Raw genomic sequence first — 14,950 nt, 5'->3', positions numbered from 1 at the left:
GATTTATCTCAAGTAAATAGTTTCACTTGCAGCTTATGGCAAGACGGTCTTATGTCTGCATGCAATATGTTTTCCCTTTTCTTTTCCTTCCATAACCTTAATACACACAGTAGCGCACATGTGCACGCACGTGTGCATTTGTATTTGCATTGTATCCCAAGCAATGCCATTATCTCAGAAGTAATTTTTGAAAAAAATTTACACCATTGAGAAAGATATTCATCTCACCATTTAATTTCCACTATATTTTAACATCTAAATTTACAAATTGTACAAATTACTTGACATTATCCTCCCCCTCAATCTCATTGCCAGCCTCATTTTTGCACATGACTTCCAGCTTTTCACCGCATCCATCTGATATTGTCGTTGATGAATCTGCGCATCTCTCATGCGTGCCTTGATTCTCACAGTTCACCTCAAGAGCAGAATGATTGTTACCTCTAACTGGCGAACCCATCATAACGTTATCATTTTCGATTTGTCTAGCCTCAGCCTGGTTGTCGACAACTATGCGATCACTTTCCGCTGTCTTTGTGTTCAAAGAACCATCGGGGTTTTTAACATCAGTCCTTTGTTTCTTGGATTCAGCGTCCATGTCTGGTGAAAGGGCTCTATCTTCTTTAACTTGCTCTATCCCTACATTTTGATAACCACAAGATCCATCTTCTAGAACTTCTTTTTTGGGTGAATAGACTGGCGTAGAAACTTTGATCTCTTCTGTGGTCTTCATCTCTTGCGTTGGCAGGACTTCAGAGGGCAGACTAGAGATAAGAGCATCAGTCTGTTCAGATGACATATTCGATGAAGTGGCAAAAGCGGATGGAGTATCCAGAACAGTGGGCAAGGCAACCATATTTGTGACCATGCCCGCATGAGAGGAACATGGTTTGGCTTCAGGGCCAGCACAGACAAAGTGTACATTACTTTGAGTCCCTGACTGAAGTGACATGCCGCTAGGCATCGGCAATTTGGTTGAAGAACTACCTGTGGGTTTGAGATGGACAACACTCTTCGCTTGAGTAACCTTAAAAAATGATGCAGCATCTGATGGAGAGATAATGCGGGCCCCAGCAGCAACTGCAGTTGCTCTCAACGCAGAATCTGAACCTATGGTAGGCTTTGTTGAGGGCTTTATAGAGGATACTCGAGATTTTGCTATGGCACCCAATGATCCAATCGGAGAAGATTTTGTAGGGTCACAGCCTTCTTGAGTCTGGTCTTGGGCTTGTATTACGCCACTGGCAGTACTTATAGGAGGAAGCACAGAATTACTGGGTGTATTTGTGCCAGCTGTTGCAAATTCAAGAAGAGATCATTCAAATTAAACAGGTAAAATTAACTGCATCCAAAACATCAGAAACCAAAAGATAGAAGGCAACTAATCATGAAAATGGTAATAATCATCCCGTCCAGTTCAGCAGAACTTAGTAGACTCGCAAGCCAGATAAAGTAGTACTAGTTTAAAGGTTTTAAGAACCGCATCATTTGTCTTGTCCTCTCAGAACACATCATCTGCTCACCTTGTCAAAATCATATCCCAACGGTACCAGAAAAATTAATTTAATCCATATTTAGATTGATATATAACATCTTACCCATAAAAAAATTCTCCAAATGAAAAAGAAATATAAGATCCCCACACAATTCAAGCATAGTTAAGGGTTGGATCAACCACCAAAGAAGCTTTGATGTGGTGGCCTTATCTAGACATAGATGGCTAGTATTCGGAAACCACAGCTGTCGTTGACACCACACCACAACCTATGGGATAACAGATAAACAGCTAGTGTAGGTTTTCAAACAGGTGTGTCCTCCACAAAAGAAGTAATGCACCCATCAAGTGTCTAGATTCATAATTGTGGGTGAAAAAATAAATATATTAGTCTCACAAATAAATCCATTAAAAGTGAAACAGACATATAAATCAAGCAGGTCCTCCAGGATTATTTGTTATATTGTTCCCCAGTCACTTCAATAAACTAAAAGTAGAATAAAATGGAGTAAAGGATTACCAGGGCGTGCTGCTGCTAAGTTTTTAACTGGCATATCAAGGGCTAGGGACATTGCATGATGAGCTGCCCGCCGAGCTTCAGAAAGTTGTGAACCAGAGTAGTTGGGTCCCACATTCAATTTGCCACGTCGCTTCCTGATAATAGCCCACCTCTGTATATGTCGCAAAAATATAACTTTTAGCAGAATATAAAGGGGAAAAACACACAAACGAGAGAGAGAGAGAGAGAGAGAGAGAGAGAGAGAGAGAGAGAGAGAGAGAGAGAGAGAGAGAGAGAGAGAGTAAAGACAAGTGCAAATGACAAGCTCAAGAATTGACAGAGGTATAGTTTCACCAGATTAAACTTTTTTGATAAGTTCACCAGATTAAACTACATCCCAAGTGTTCAGAAAACTACCCCGATTATTAGTCGGATAAATGTAAGGGAAAAGGTTAAAAAAAACCCAAAAATGTTTAAGGAAAAAACGATCACAAAACTAACACCAAGAGATAAATGCAAGGATTAAGTTTTATCTTGTGATCCACCCTTCAGACAATCCATAATCAAAACTAACAAAAGTGTAAAAGTTCCGTTGCCGGGATTTGAACCCGGGAAAACTGGGTGAAACCCAGGCATCCTGACCGGACTAGATGACAACGGATTTTAATATGGTAGTAGATGGTAGTAGATAAGTGTAATTAAGGCAATTGACAAAACCACCTAGGTAGAGTCCGTAGCAATCACATCCTGTTGAAGTAGAGTCCTTAGTAGCCTGTCTAAAAATGGTACACCCCAACAATTTCCTGATAAATGAGCTAGCCATCATCTGATCCACAGCCACGTGGTTCAGCTAGACCACATGGAGCATGTGAATTGTAAAATGGGTAAAATCCAGCAGTTATATAGGACGAAATATTAAACTCCTTAGTCAATCACAGATGGGGTCAGGTGATTCCAAACACCTGTTTTTATGATAGTCATGCATAAGAAAATGGCTATATCCTAAAAAATTCCTCTGAACCATTAATCAAATAGTTACACATGGAGCATTTAAGTCTATAGATTCCATTGATTACATGACAGGAGAAATGACATTGATGGAAAGAAAGCACATAGAGAAGGAGAACATAAAGCTACAAAACGGTTAATTGACATATGGTAAAGAACCTGAGATAGCTGTGAAGCAGTCCTATCACCCTTGAAGTCTCCCCTTAAAATATTAGCCCAATTTCCTTCGCCACATTTTTGCACGGCAGCAATCAATTCCATATCCTCTGCCTCTGACCAAGGTTTTCTTTTCCTACGAGGAGGCATGCTGCCACTGGCTGATCCATTCGCATCCAATCCTTCAGCAGGTGTGGCTGCAGGAAGGGGCAGTTTCTGAAGAGAAACAGGAACAGTAATGTTCATTCCTTGCATTGAACAAGTGGCTTCTAAATTTTTGGTAGAAGCCCTAGATGACGGACCATTAGGAATATTTATAGTTAATGGAGCCTCAACTATTGAGCTAGCTGGGAGATTAGACTCACTTGGCAAACCAGAGGCAACCAGTACCTGAACAAACAACCATTCTCAGAAACCAAGGGACTTAAATTCCATGAACCAGTTAAATAGACAAATAATTCAAGCACTGTGATGGACACAAAATTTGAATCCCCAGCAGATGTGTAAAAAAAACATGATAAGCAAACTGAAGTACATATTCTAAAGGATTCAATGTCCTGCCTTCTTGGAATCATTCAGAAGTTGCCTATCAAAAACAAGGAAAGCCTCTTCTTCTCTCTCTCTCTGTTTTTTTTTTAATGGTAAACAAATTTGTATTGATCAAAAGAGTACACAAAAGCCCAAGTATACAGGAGATATACAAGAGAAACGCCTAAGCATACCTTAGGAAAGCCTCTTCTTAACAGTGTTATTTACTGAATTCAGTTTTCTAATTACCTGAAAAAACCTACTCATGTCTATCTAGTTTATATGCCAGGTTTTAGTGTCTAAAAAGGATAATTCTAAACAAAGAACAAGCAAGACTCTTGACCAATACCCTCTTTCATTGGATAGTGGTCTAAAACAATGTAGCTTTTTCAGTTTCTTCTTTTAGCACTTTTTCTCTTTTCTTAGTTACATGGATCTCTTGTATATTTCCAGTATGCTAGGGTAACACTATATTTTCAGCTGACTAAATTTTTTTATCCTGCTTATAAAGAAATGGCAGAGCTATTGGCCATCAAAGAGTGAAAAATACAAGGGTAAACTATATTTTGCACCCAAACCACCACTGTTTTTTCGATTTGCACCTTAAACTACAACAACTACAAATTTGCACCCTAAAAATCACACTCTTGGTTAAGATCTAACCATTAAAACCATGGGTGCAAATTGAAAAGCCAATGGTAATTTATATGCACAAAATGCAATTTCTTCAAAATACGAATAGTCAATTCATCTTTCCAAACCGCTCCAACTAAGGAGTTAACCCAGAAAATACAAAATAAGAAGGAAATTAGTCATTTAGTAAGCAATTTAGTCAACACACCTTCACACATGCTGCAGCCTCTGTCAAATCTTCACTGCTAACTGTGGGAAAAGCTTGAACTTCATATTCTAAATCACTATCATCATCCTGCAATCAAATTTAGAATAAGTGTAACAATGATAATATACATGTATCTTAAGCATACGCCAAGCATGTGAGAAGCATTTAAGATAAGTGAAAGTGTAACAATGATAATACAGCTTCTTTTTTGTGTGTGCTTTTTTTAGAGAGCTTAAAGTGCAAGAGGCACACTTTTTATTTTACAAAAAAATTATAAAATATCAGTTTTAACTCTTAATGTTTGTCTGGACAATTAACTTAGATGATATAGATTCTAAAGATGATGCGGGTTACATATTTTTAATGATAATAATGATGGTCATATGCTTAATGATGCGGATGATTATATTATTTAGGATTGCATTGTATTGAATACATTAGCATGGAAGTCAATATCTTCATTCTTTCTGCTTTCTTTCTTTTGGGCATATTTTAATTTGGCCAAGTACTTTATTTTGATTATAGCTATCATATATCATGGTTATATTTTTAAATTTTATGTAACTGGTTGATCACTTGATTGTCATGTTGCATAATACTCTAACGAATCGAGTTCATAGGCTAAATATATTACTATCTTGCTTTTTGCAAGTCACTTTTGAAAATAGAGAGAGAATAGATTTTTTCATTTGGACTGCATATATTTCCCATGTGCCTTCCAAAGTGGCTTTTTTCACATGACTGCATCCCTCGGGAAAATTTTGACGCTGGATAATTTAAGGAAGTGAGATATTATAGTTATGGAATGGTGCTTCATGTGCAAAAAGAATGGGAAAACCGTGGATCTTCTCTTGCATTGTGAGGTGGCAAGGGCTTTGTGGAATGGCATTTTTCATAGGATCAGCTTGGCTTGGGTGATGCTATTGAGAGTGGTTGACCTTCTTGCGTGTTGGAATGGGCTTAATGGTTGTTCTCAAGTGGGCAAGGCTTGGAAGATGACTCCTTTGTGTCTTATTCGGTGCATTTAGGTGGAAAGGAATGAGCGGTGTTTTAATGACAAAGTGCTCTTGAACAAATCTAGAACTTCTTTGTACATTCCTTGTTGTTTTGGTTTTCAACTTTAGGGAATAACGGATCCTCCGTTCATGATTTTCTGATGTCACTTTCCGTATTATAGAATGTATTTAGGTGTTTCCTTTTTTACACTTCCTGTGCACATGGGTTTCACCTATACATTCGTTTATAATAAAATCTCTTATTACTTTAAAAAAAAAAAAAATTAATATGTCCAAAAGGTGAACCCCTAGGGGTTGATCTTGGTGGTATGCTCCCTCCAGGTCTAAGGTTCGAACCTTTAGAGGCAACCAATTTCTAGGGACCATTGAACTAGGAGGATTTCCCTAAATTACCCAAAATGCACTTGCAAAAAACTCCTTGACAAGGGACTGTGCAGCGTCAGGATTAGTGGAGACTTTGTTCCCGGACACCCGGTGCCAATAAAAAAAATGTCAATACCCAAAAAATGATACCCCCAAAACATGTGTTCCAAGGATTGTGGAAATTCTTAGAACACATAATAAATTTAAAGCATCTTCTAGGTGTGTATAATGTGCCAATACAGCTAGTATGCAATAATAGTTTTGCGTATAACTTGCCTACAACTAGCTGTCATATATATCTGTTTTCTCATAAATCTATCACAACCAACCACTACACCAACCACTTTTTTTTAAAGAATATTTAAAGCATCATCTAGGCGTGTAGCACGTGCCAAATAGCTAGTATGCAATAATATTTGTGCATATAACTTGACTATTATTAGCCGTCATATATTCATCACAACAAACCACTACACCAACCAAGTTGTTTTCAGCATTCAAATACTGAAATACAGATGCATACAAATGTAGTCATTAAATGAATATGAAATTCGAGGAAAAACATCAAACTTATTTCTTTTTTATCGCTAAAGAAAATTCTATTGAGCATAAAATAGAAAAAGGCCCGAGTATGGGGGACATATACAAGAGCGTGGCCTATGCATGCTAGTTTAGCGATACAAGGAAGTCATGAAAAGATATGCATTAAAATCAAAGCAGCGTTTTTTTTTTTTAATCGATGAACAAAATTTTATTGAGGACAAAGGCCCATTTACATACTTACCAGAGGAGATGCCCCATATTCCAATTTACCGAGCAAAGCGTGACGATAGGCTAAATGGTGCCATAGCATCTGATACTCCCTAGCATCAGAAATCCCAGTTGAAGTATTCTTCACCAACGTGTTCCAATCGATCTTAACATCAGGGCAATGCGCCACTTCCTGAAGCAGTGTAAGCACTGTCGTCGCCGTATACCTGGAAAGCCCCAAAACCTTCAACCACGTCAATTTTAAAGTCCTATCCGCTCAAAATACCCCCAAATTACAGGGACACAAAATAGAAAACTAATCCCCACGAAAACTTATCAACGAAAAGAATCGAACACACATATGCATGCACGATCTCAGAATTGTAGAGAAAATAGAGAAAGAATAGACGAGAAAAAAGATGGGGACGACCTTTGTAGGAGAGTGGAGATGTCTTCTTCACTGACGGAGCCCTTCATGACCTTCTTGGTTTTTTCAAGCATTCTTCTTCTTGTTGTCGTGGTAAAACAATGGCATGTTACGAGCAGCGAAAACTGGCGTAATAGTAAAACAATGGCGCGAAATTCACCGAACCCCGGAGAAAAATATTCCTATTAAAGAGAAATAATTGAAAAATTAGCCAAAACTCTAAACCCAAAACACTAAAACCTTGTAAATCCTAGATGCTACAATGTTCAGAGACAAAAAGAGAGCGCGCGGAGGAGGGAAGGGAAGCCCGCAAGAGGAGAGTAGAAGAGAAAGAGAGCGTATGTCATATGCTGAGGGTTAGGGTTGGGCAGCAGCTGGAGTATAAGGGGTGAAATGGGCTCAATGGGCCGGGCCAGAGTTGGACCAAAGAAGAGTGCGTGGGCTGGGTATAAGTTCTCATAATGAAAAGCCCATTAATAGTACAAGGATTTAATAGTATTTTAGCATATGAATTACGTGTATAAATACAGTACGTAAATCATCAATAAAGATATCAGAAGTATTACAATTCAATTCCGAATTCTCTTCCTCTCTCTTTCTCTCTCTATAACCTCTTTCTTTCAGTTACATTCTTGCACTATTAGAGAAGTCTTGTGACAACGTGGTATCAGAGAAGTGAAGATCTTCTTCTTTCTCATAGAGACAATGGCGGAAGGCACCAGACTTAATCAGTTACAAGAATCGTTTACAACATTCAAGAAGGCTGTGGAGTCACACCAGACAGCCTTGGAAATAGAAGTTGGCTCGCTCAAGAAGGCATTTGATTCCCAGCAGCGTTCGATGGAGTCCTTGATCGTGCAGTTGAAAGGGATGACTACTGAAATGCAGAAATTGAACCAATCAAGATTAGAGGTATCAAGCAGCAATGTCAATAATCATGAGCCACAAATGCAAGTGGGTCAGAATACACATACCAGGTTTGCAAGAATCGATTTTCCTTCATTTAATGGAGACAATCTTACTAGCTGGTTGTATAAAGTGAATTATTTTTTTTGTATTACAACACACCATCCCATCAGAGGTTGCAGTTAGCCTCTTTCCATATGGAGGATAAAGCCCTCGTGTGGTTTCAAGAATTGGAGGAGTTGGGTGGATTACCAACTTGGGATGTTTTTGTTCGAGCATTATTGTTGAGGTTTGGGTCAACATGTTATGATGATCCAATGGAGGCTATGACTAAGCTTCGACAGACTGATTCAGTAGAGGATTATAAAACCAGATTTAAAGCATTATCCAATAGAGTGAAAGGCTTGATAGAGGGTCACAAGTTGAGCTGTTTTCTGGGTGGTCTTAGGGATGATATAAGGCTGCCAGTTAAAATGTTTTGCCCCGGAGATTTGCTATCTGCCTTTGGTCTTGCTATGATTTAGGAAGAACATGTCCTGCTTAGCAAGAAAGCGGCAAGAAGTGCTGGAGGTTTTGTTTACAATGGGAATACAAGGTCAATGCTGAATACCACGACAGAAAATTTCAAGAATTCAAATGGCTCCAATTTTCCAGTACAAAGAATCTCTCAGGCTCAGATGAAAGAAAGAAGAGAAAAAGGCCTATGCTACTATTGTGATTCCAAATGGGTGGTGGGCCATAAATGTAGGCAACCTAAATTGTTTTTGATTGAAGAAGTTATAGAAGGAAGTCTTGAAGCAGTGGAGAAAGAAGATAAGGGGAAGAATATTAGTGGGGCAGATCAATCTCTGTGTTCAGTAGACACTATGTCTAAACCAGAGATATCTTTGCATGCAATTACAGGAGCTATGAGCCCAAAAACTATGAGAATCAAGGGTCGAATTGGTAAACAATGGGTAGTGATTTTGATTGACACTGGGAGTACTCACAACTTTGTGGATCCAGCAGTGGTGGAGAGAAGTCAGTTGTTGGTTAAAGATAAAGACAGAATTAGAGTGAAGATTGCTAATGGTGACCAGATTTTGAGTAATGGTAGTTGTGATGCAGTTTCCATGATAATACAAGGCATTGAATTTTGTGTGGATGTATATGTTTTGGTATTAGCAGGCTGTGATGTTGTTCTCGGAATTCAATGGTTGCAGAAATTGGGTGACATTTTGTGGAACTTTGAAGATCTTTCAATGCAATTTTGTTATTGTAATAAGAAATTGCAGTTGAATGGTTTAAAACCAAGTAAGTTGGTGGAGGAAACTTCAAGTGTTAAGCTGAAGGAAATGGAAAAAAAAGGGGTGATACTTCAGTTGATGGATAAGCAACCAGAAAAGACTCAATTCCAGAAAAGATACAGACATTATTATCTGGCTATGATGATGTGTTTGTTGAGCCAAAAGGGTTACCCTCGAATAGATCTCATGATCATGCAATACATTTGCAAGAGGGAGCTAAAGCAGTATCTGTTAGACCTTACAGATACCCTTATTTTCAAAAAGAAGAAATCGAGAAGATAGTGAAGGAACTGCTGCAAAGTGGGGTAATTAGACCAAGTCAGAGTCCATTTTCATCTCCTGTTTTACTAGTTAGAAAAGCGGATGGAAGTTGGAGGATGTGTATCGATTACAGGGCTCTAAATAAGAATACTGTCAAGGACAAGTTTCCTATTCCAGTTGTAGATGAGCTACTTGATGAGCTCAGTGGATCTCGGATTTATTCAAAGCTGGACTTGAGGTATGGTTATCACCAGATTCGGGTAAGGGATGAAGATATTCCTAAAACTGCCTTCAGAACCCATGAGGGTCATTACGAATTTTTAGTCATGCCTTTTGGTTTGACTATTGCTCCCTCTACTTTTCAGTCATTAATGAATTCAATTTTCAAGCCTTATTTGAGGAAATTCATTTTGGTATTTTTTGATGATATATTAGTCTATAGTAAGACTGAATCTGAGCATGTACAGCATCTTAAAGTGACACTGGAGATCTTAAGAGATAACCAATTTTTTGCTAAACTCAGCAAATGTAGGTTTGGTTGTAATGAAGTGGATTACTTGGGCCACTTGGTGTCCAGCAATGGGGTGAAGGCTGATCCTGCTAAGTTGAAAGCTATGGTCGATTGGCCAGTTCCTAGTTCAGTGAAAACTCTGAGGGGATTTCTCGGGTTAACTAGATATTATAGGAAATTCATACGTGGATATGGGGGTATTGCTACTCCTCTGACAACATTGTTGAGAAAGAACAGTTTTAGTTGGAATGAGGAGGCTCAAGAAGCTTTTCAGAAGCTGAAACAAGCTGTCATTTAGCCACCAGTTTTGGCACTTCCTGACTTTTCTAAATCCTTTGTTATTGAATGTGATGCTTCGGGTACAGGCATAGGAGCTGTTTTGATGCAGGATTCAAGGCCTATTGCCTTCTTTAGTCAAGCTCTAAAAGGAAGAACGTTGGCTTTATCAACGTATGAGAAGGAACTATTGGCACTAGTGTCAGCTGTTCAAAGGTGGAGACCCTATTTGTTGGGGCAGTCTTTTATTGTGAGGACTGATCATCAGAGTTTGAAGTACTTACTGGAGCAAAGGATTGGCACTCCTATGCAACAGAGGTGGATTACTAAACTACTTGGTTATCATTTCTTTGTTGAGTACAAGAAAGGCCAAGAAAACAGAGTTGCAGATGCATTGTCAAGGAAATTTGAGGATAAGGATTCAGTTAATTCTTGTTCTTTATTTTTAATTTCCTTTCCTATTGTTAATTGGTTAACCGAGTTAAAGCAATGTTATGATGATGATTCTGAGCTTCAGGAACTTTTGAAGAAAGTCAAGGATGGCCAAAGTTCTACCAAGTTTTCTATGAAAGGGGACTTGTTGTTTTACAAAGATAGACTGTATGTGCCAAGCAATGTGCAGTTTATTACTAAACTGTTACATATGTTACATAGTAGTCCAGAGGGAGGTCACTCAGGTGTAGACAAGACTCTTTACAAGGTCAGAATAAATTTTTTTTGGAAGGGCCTTAAGAGGTCTGTCAAAGAATTCATTCGGGCATGCGATATTTGTCAGAGGGTCAAAGTGGAACAAACTCGGCCAGGAGGGCTGCTTCAGCCCTTACCAATCCCAGAAAAGCCATGGACAGATATTTCAATGGACTTCATTGAAGGGTTACCGTTGTCAAAAGGCCATTCTGTCATATGGGTAGTAGTTGATAGATTGACTAAATATAGTCATTTTATCTCATTGGCTCACCCTTACTCAGCCAAAACTATTGCTCAATTGTTTTTTCAGCATATCTTCAGGTTGCATGGAATTCCTCAAAGAATTGTATCAGACAGAGATCCAGTGTTCACAAGCAGATTTTGGGAAGAATTGTTCAAATTACATGATGTGCAATTGTGCCATAGTACTGCCTATCATCCTCAAACGGATGGGCAGTCTGAAGCTGTCAATAAAAGTCTTGAGACATATTTACGTTGCTTTGTTGGTGACAGACCCAAGGATTGGGTGCAGTGGGTGTGTGTAGTAGAGTGGTGGTATAATACGTCAGTACATGCATCTACAAAAATGACTCCTTATCAAGCACTATATGGGGTCCTTCCACCGAGACTTCTATCTTACATGCCAGGAACAACACAAGTAGCTGAAGTGGAACAACAACTCATGGCAAGAGATTAGATTTTGCAGCTACTTAAAGAAAATTTAATTCAAGCACAGAATCGTATGAAAAAATTTGCAGATCTAAAGAGGAAGGAACGGGTTTTTGCTGAAGGTGACTGGGTTTACTTACGATTGCAACCGTATAGACAAACCTCACTGGCACAACGCAGGTCTCTGAAGCTAGCAACAAGATTTTTTGGGCCCTTTCAGATCAAGCGGCGCGTGGGGGAAGTGGCATATCATCTACAGCTGCCAGCATCATCAAAACTCCATCCGGTGTTCCACGTGTCGCAGCTGAAGCCGAAGTTAGGAGCATCCGTCGTGGTTTTACCTCAGTTACCTCCAGTCGACGCCGAGGGCATATTAAAACCAGAACCAGTGGAAGTTTTGCAAAGAAGATTAAAGAAGCATTGTAACAGAGCACTAATCGAACTATTAATCAGGTGGAAAGGACAAACGGCTGAGGATGCAACCTGGGAGGAGTATGGGACGGTGACGGCGGCTTACCCACATCTTGTGGGCAAGGTGTTTTAATCGGGGGAGGTATTGTCATATGCTGAGGGTTAGGGTTGGGCAGCAGCTGGAGTATAAGGGGTGAAATGGGCTCAATGGGCCGGGCCAGAGTTGGACCAGAGAAGAGTGCGTGGGCTGGGTATAAGTTCTCATAATGAAAAGCCCATTAAGAGTACAAGGATTTAATAGTACTTTAGCATATGAATTACGTGTATAAATACAGTACGTAAATCATCAATAAAGATATCAGAAGTATTACAATTCAATTCCGAATTCTCTTCCTCTCTCTTTCTCTCTCTATAACCTCTTTCTTTCAGTTACATTCTTGCACTATTAGAGAAGACTTGTGACAGCGTAAGAGTAACCATTGAAGAGCGTGGAGATACGCTCTACTTAGGGAATTTGGCGGACAAAAATAGGCGGGAGGGTTTCCACTTCCCAGCCAAGATGAAAACCCGCGGATACTGGAGCCGCTGTTAAGCCCCTCGGGGGCGGGCACAAAGGATCTGAAGGAGTAAATGACGGTAGTGCCCCCAAGCGGTATTTCATACGATTTCTTAATTAATCAGACCAATTTATACAGCACGTCCCAGTACCGATTACTGATTAGGAATAAGGGCATACGTTTTTAAATAAAAATATATACGCAACACAAATTTTATTACCATAAAAAAATCTTACAATATGTATGTATAACATTTATACACTCACGATGACTGTAACCATTATTTCTCTAATTATATATATCTAACTCTTGGTCAAGATGTTGCCAATGGCACGGAACATTAATGTTTGGCTTTTTGTCAAATATTGGTTGTCCCACCTTTTCATAATTTGTGAAAATATTTCCTTTTATCTTTATTCATTTTCGGAGGAAGAAGAATTAAGTATTTACTGTTCATTAAATCCGAACACACAAGAGGTGCAGTTAAATGAATTGGAAGAAGATATGAAATAAAGAAAAATGATAAATACAACCGCCCGGTGCAACCGACGTGCAACCGGCTTATCCACGTCACCCGTTTTATTTTTTCCTTCCTCTCCCTCTCCATTTCATTCCCCCTCTCCCGCTCGAAATTTCATTTCTCCCTCCCTCCATCTCCATCTCCATTGGACCACTCCCTCTCCCTTGAAGACACCTAGTGCCCCATGCACGTCAGTCTCCTTCAGGAAACTAAACAGGTATGGCCCCCCTTTCTGAGCAAATAAACCACCACTGCCGCAAACCTTCACGCTTCAGTGAAGCATCTCCATCTTGTAGCTGCCTTGAATCCCTTCAAGCAAGGCAACTCTAACCATCTCGCAAGTCACTGCATCACGTTAGAGACTCCATGAGAATAGCCCAGCAAACCTCCCGTTGCCATTACTCCTCTGTTTTAAAGCGCCAAAACAGAGCAATTTTGTGCTCTCAGCCCAGATACCTCCCACGCATGACCACCCACTTAAAACAGACGCCAACTGCACTCAAGCCACCGTCTCTGTTTCTCGCACCAAAACACAACACCCACTCTCTATCGTGAGCCACTGCAAAACCACCGTCACCGAGACACAGAACAAGATCATGGGGCACTCCAACGTGTGGAATTCTCACCCTAAGAACCACGGACCTGGCTCCTACGCCTGGTACGAAATATCGCTTCTTATCTTCCAACTTGTTTGGTCCTGAGAAATTAACATTGATCGAAAGAAATCTAACTTGTTCCGATCCTTTCTAGGCTTCTGATTTATTTACAAATTTTTTTTTTTATGTTCGATTTTGTTTTGTGCCGTAAGACATTTTCCCTTCCGCAGCAACGCCAAGGAAATTGGCGTCATCAAGGTATTATTTTTCTAATGAGTTTATTGTCTTACTATGAATGTTGGGTTCTGATTGTTTGATTTCTCGATTGTTAGATTTTTTTCATGAGTATTCAGTGGCTTGGGACTGTTGAGAAGCTGACTCACGAAGTGGTTGGAAGTTTCTGTGTGAGGTGAAGCTAGGGTGAGGGCCAAGAGAATTTGCTCTGTTTTTTACTTCCCGAAACAGAGAACACTGTGGAACCTATCTTACGGCATTATGGTTGCTGCGGTTTGCCGTCGGTTGCTCATCTATGGAGGAGAGGCTCATAGTGTGAAGGGTGTTGCTCCGTTTTGGTTTCTCACGTTGTGTTTCCTTCATTTGGAAACATGCAAGGGATTGTTTTTGGCAAAATAGTTTAAATAAATGGCAGTAGGAATAGAAAATAGTGGCCAAAGGTTCCTGTGGGTGGTAAGAAATTCAACACAAGAGGAGTATGAGCTTGCCAAGCCCTACTGCGGTCAGGTGGCTTCTTCCTGCACAGGGGTATAGAACTATGGCATCGTCCATGTTGCTTTGGGAGAAACAAAGCAATAGCGTGGAGAGAGAATGGAGGGAAGAGATGGATTTGAAGTGAAGAAGATAAAGAGAGAGCGTTTTACATTTTGTTTTTCGCCTTTTTTCTTTCTTTTATAATTCCACGTAAGTTTCACGTACGGCCGGTTATCTCTCGGTTCCTCACGTCGGTTGTATCTAGCAGAGCTCTGAAATAAAATAGTTTTATATGAAAGATAAAAGTTGAATAAAATATTATTATAATATTATTTTTTAATATTATTATTATTTTAAAATTTAAAAAAATTGAATTGTTTATTATATTTTTTGTGAAAATTAAAAAAAATTATAATGATGAGATGAAATGAGAAAAGATGAGTTGAGATGGTTTTCGAATCCAAATGAGATCTTTAAAA

At 39.3% G+C, this 14,950-nt stretch overlaps 1 protein-coding gene across 2 annotated transcripts; it reads right to left on the bottom strand.

Moving 5' to 3' along the window:
* Positions 1 to 169: 169 nt before the first annotated feature.
* On the bottom strand, positions 170 to 7,443 carry LOC122315143. 2 transcript variants are annotated; one of them, XM_043130915.1, is made up of 6 exons: positions 7,087 to 7,443; positions 6,691 to 6,883; positions 4,528 to 4,614; positions 3,162 to 3,548; positions 2,016 to 2,166; positions 170 to 1,293 (listed from the first exon to the last, which is right to left on the bottom strand). In XM_043130915.1, the coding sequence occupies exons 1-6, from the start codon at positions 7,155 to 7,157 to the stop codon at positions 278 to 280; spliced, it is 1,905 nt and encodes a 634-aa protein (XP_042986849.1). In that variant the 5' UTR covers positions 7,158 to 7,443; the 3' UTR covers positions 170 to 277. The 2 variants fall into 2 exon arrangements, with proteins under 2 accessions (XP_042986849.1, XP_042986850.1); XM_043130916.1 differs by having other exon boundaries at positions 3,162 to 3,374.
* Positions 7,444 to 14,950: the final 7,507 nt, after the last annotated feature.

This window comes from Carya illinoinensis, chromosome 7, assembly GCF_018687715.1.
Source record: "Carya illinoinensis cultivar Pawnee chromosome 7, C.illinoinensisPawnee_v1, whole genome shotgun sequence".
Taxonomy (NCBI): domain Eukaryota; kingdom Viridiplantae; phylum Streptophyta; class Magnoliopsida; order Fagales; family Juglandaceae; genus Carya; species Carya illinoinensis.
The sequence above is the reverse complement of the archived record's forward strand: the minus strand, read 5'-3'. Positions and strand labels throughout refer to the sequence as shown.

Excerpts from the sequence above, each read along its gene's own strand:
- LOC122315143 (XM_043130915.1), bottom strand. The coding sequence starts at position 7,157 with ATGCTTGAAAAAACCAAGAAGGTCATGAAGGGCTCCGTCAGTGAAGAA. Across the intron at positions 6,884-7,086 it reads ATCTCCACTCTCCTACAAAG|GTATACGGCGACGACAGTGC; the intron begins GTCGTCCCCATC and ends GGGGCTTTCCAG. Across the intron at positions 2,167-3,161 it reads CTGCTTCACAGCTATCTCAG|AGGTGGGCTATTATCAGGAA; the intron begins GTTCTTTACCAT and ends CGACATATACAG.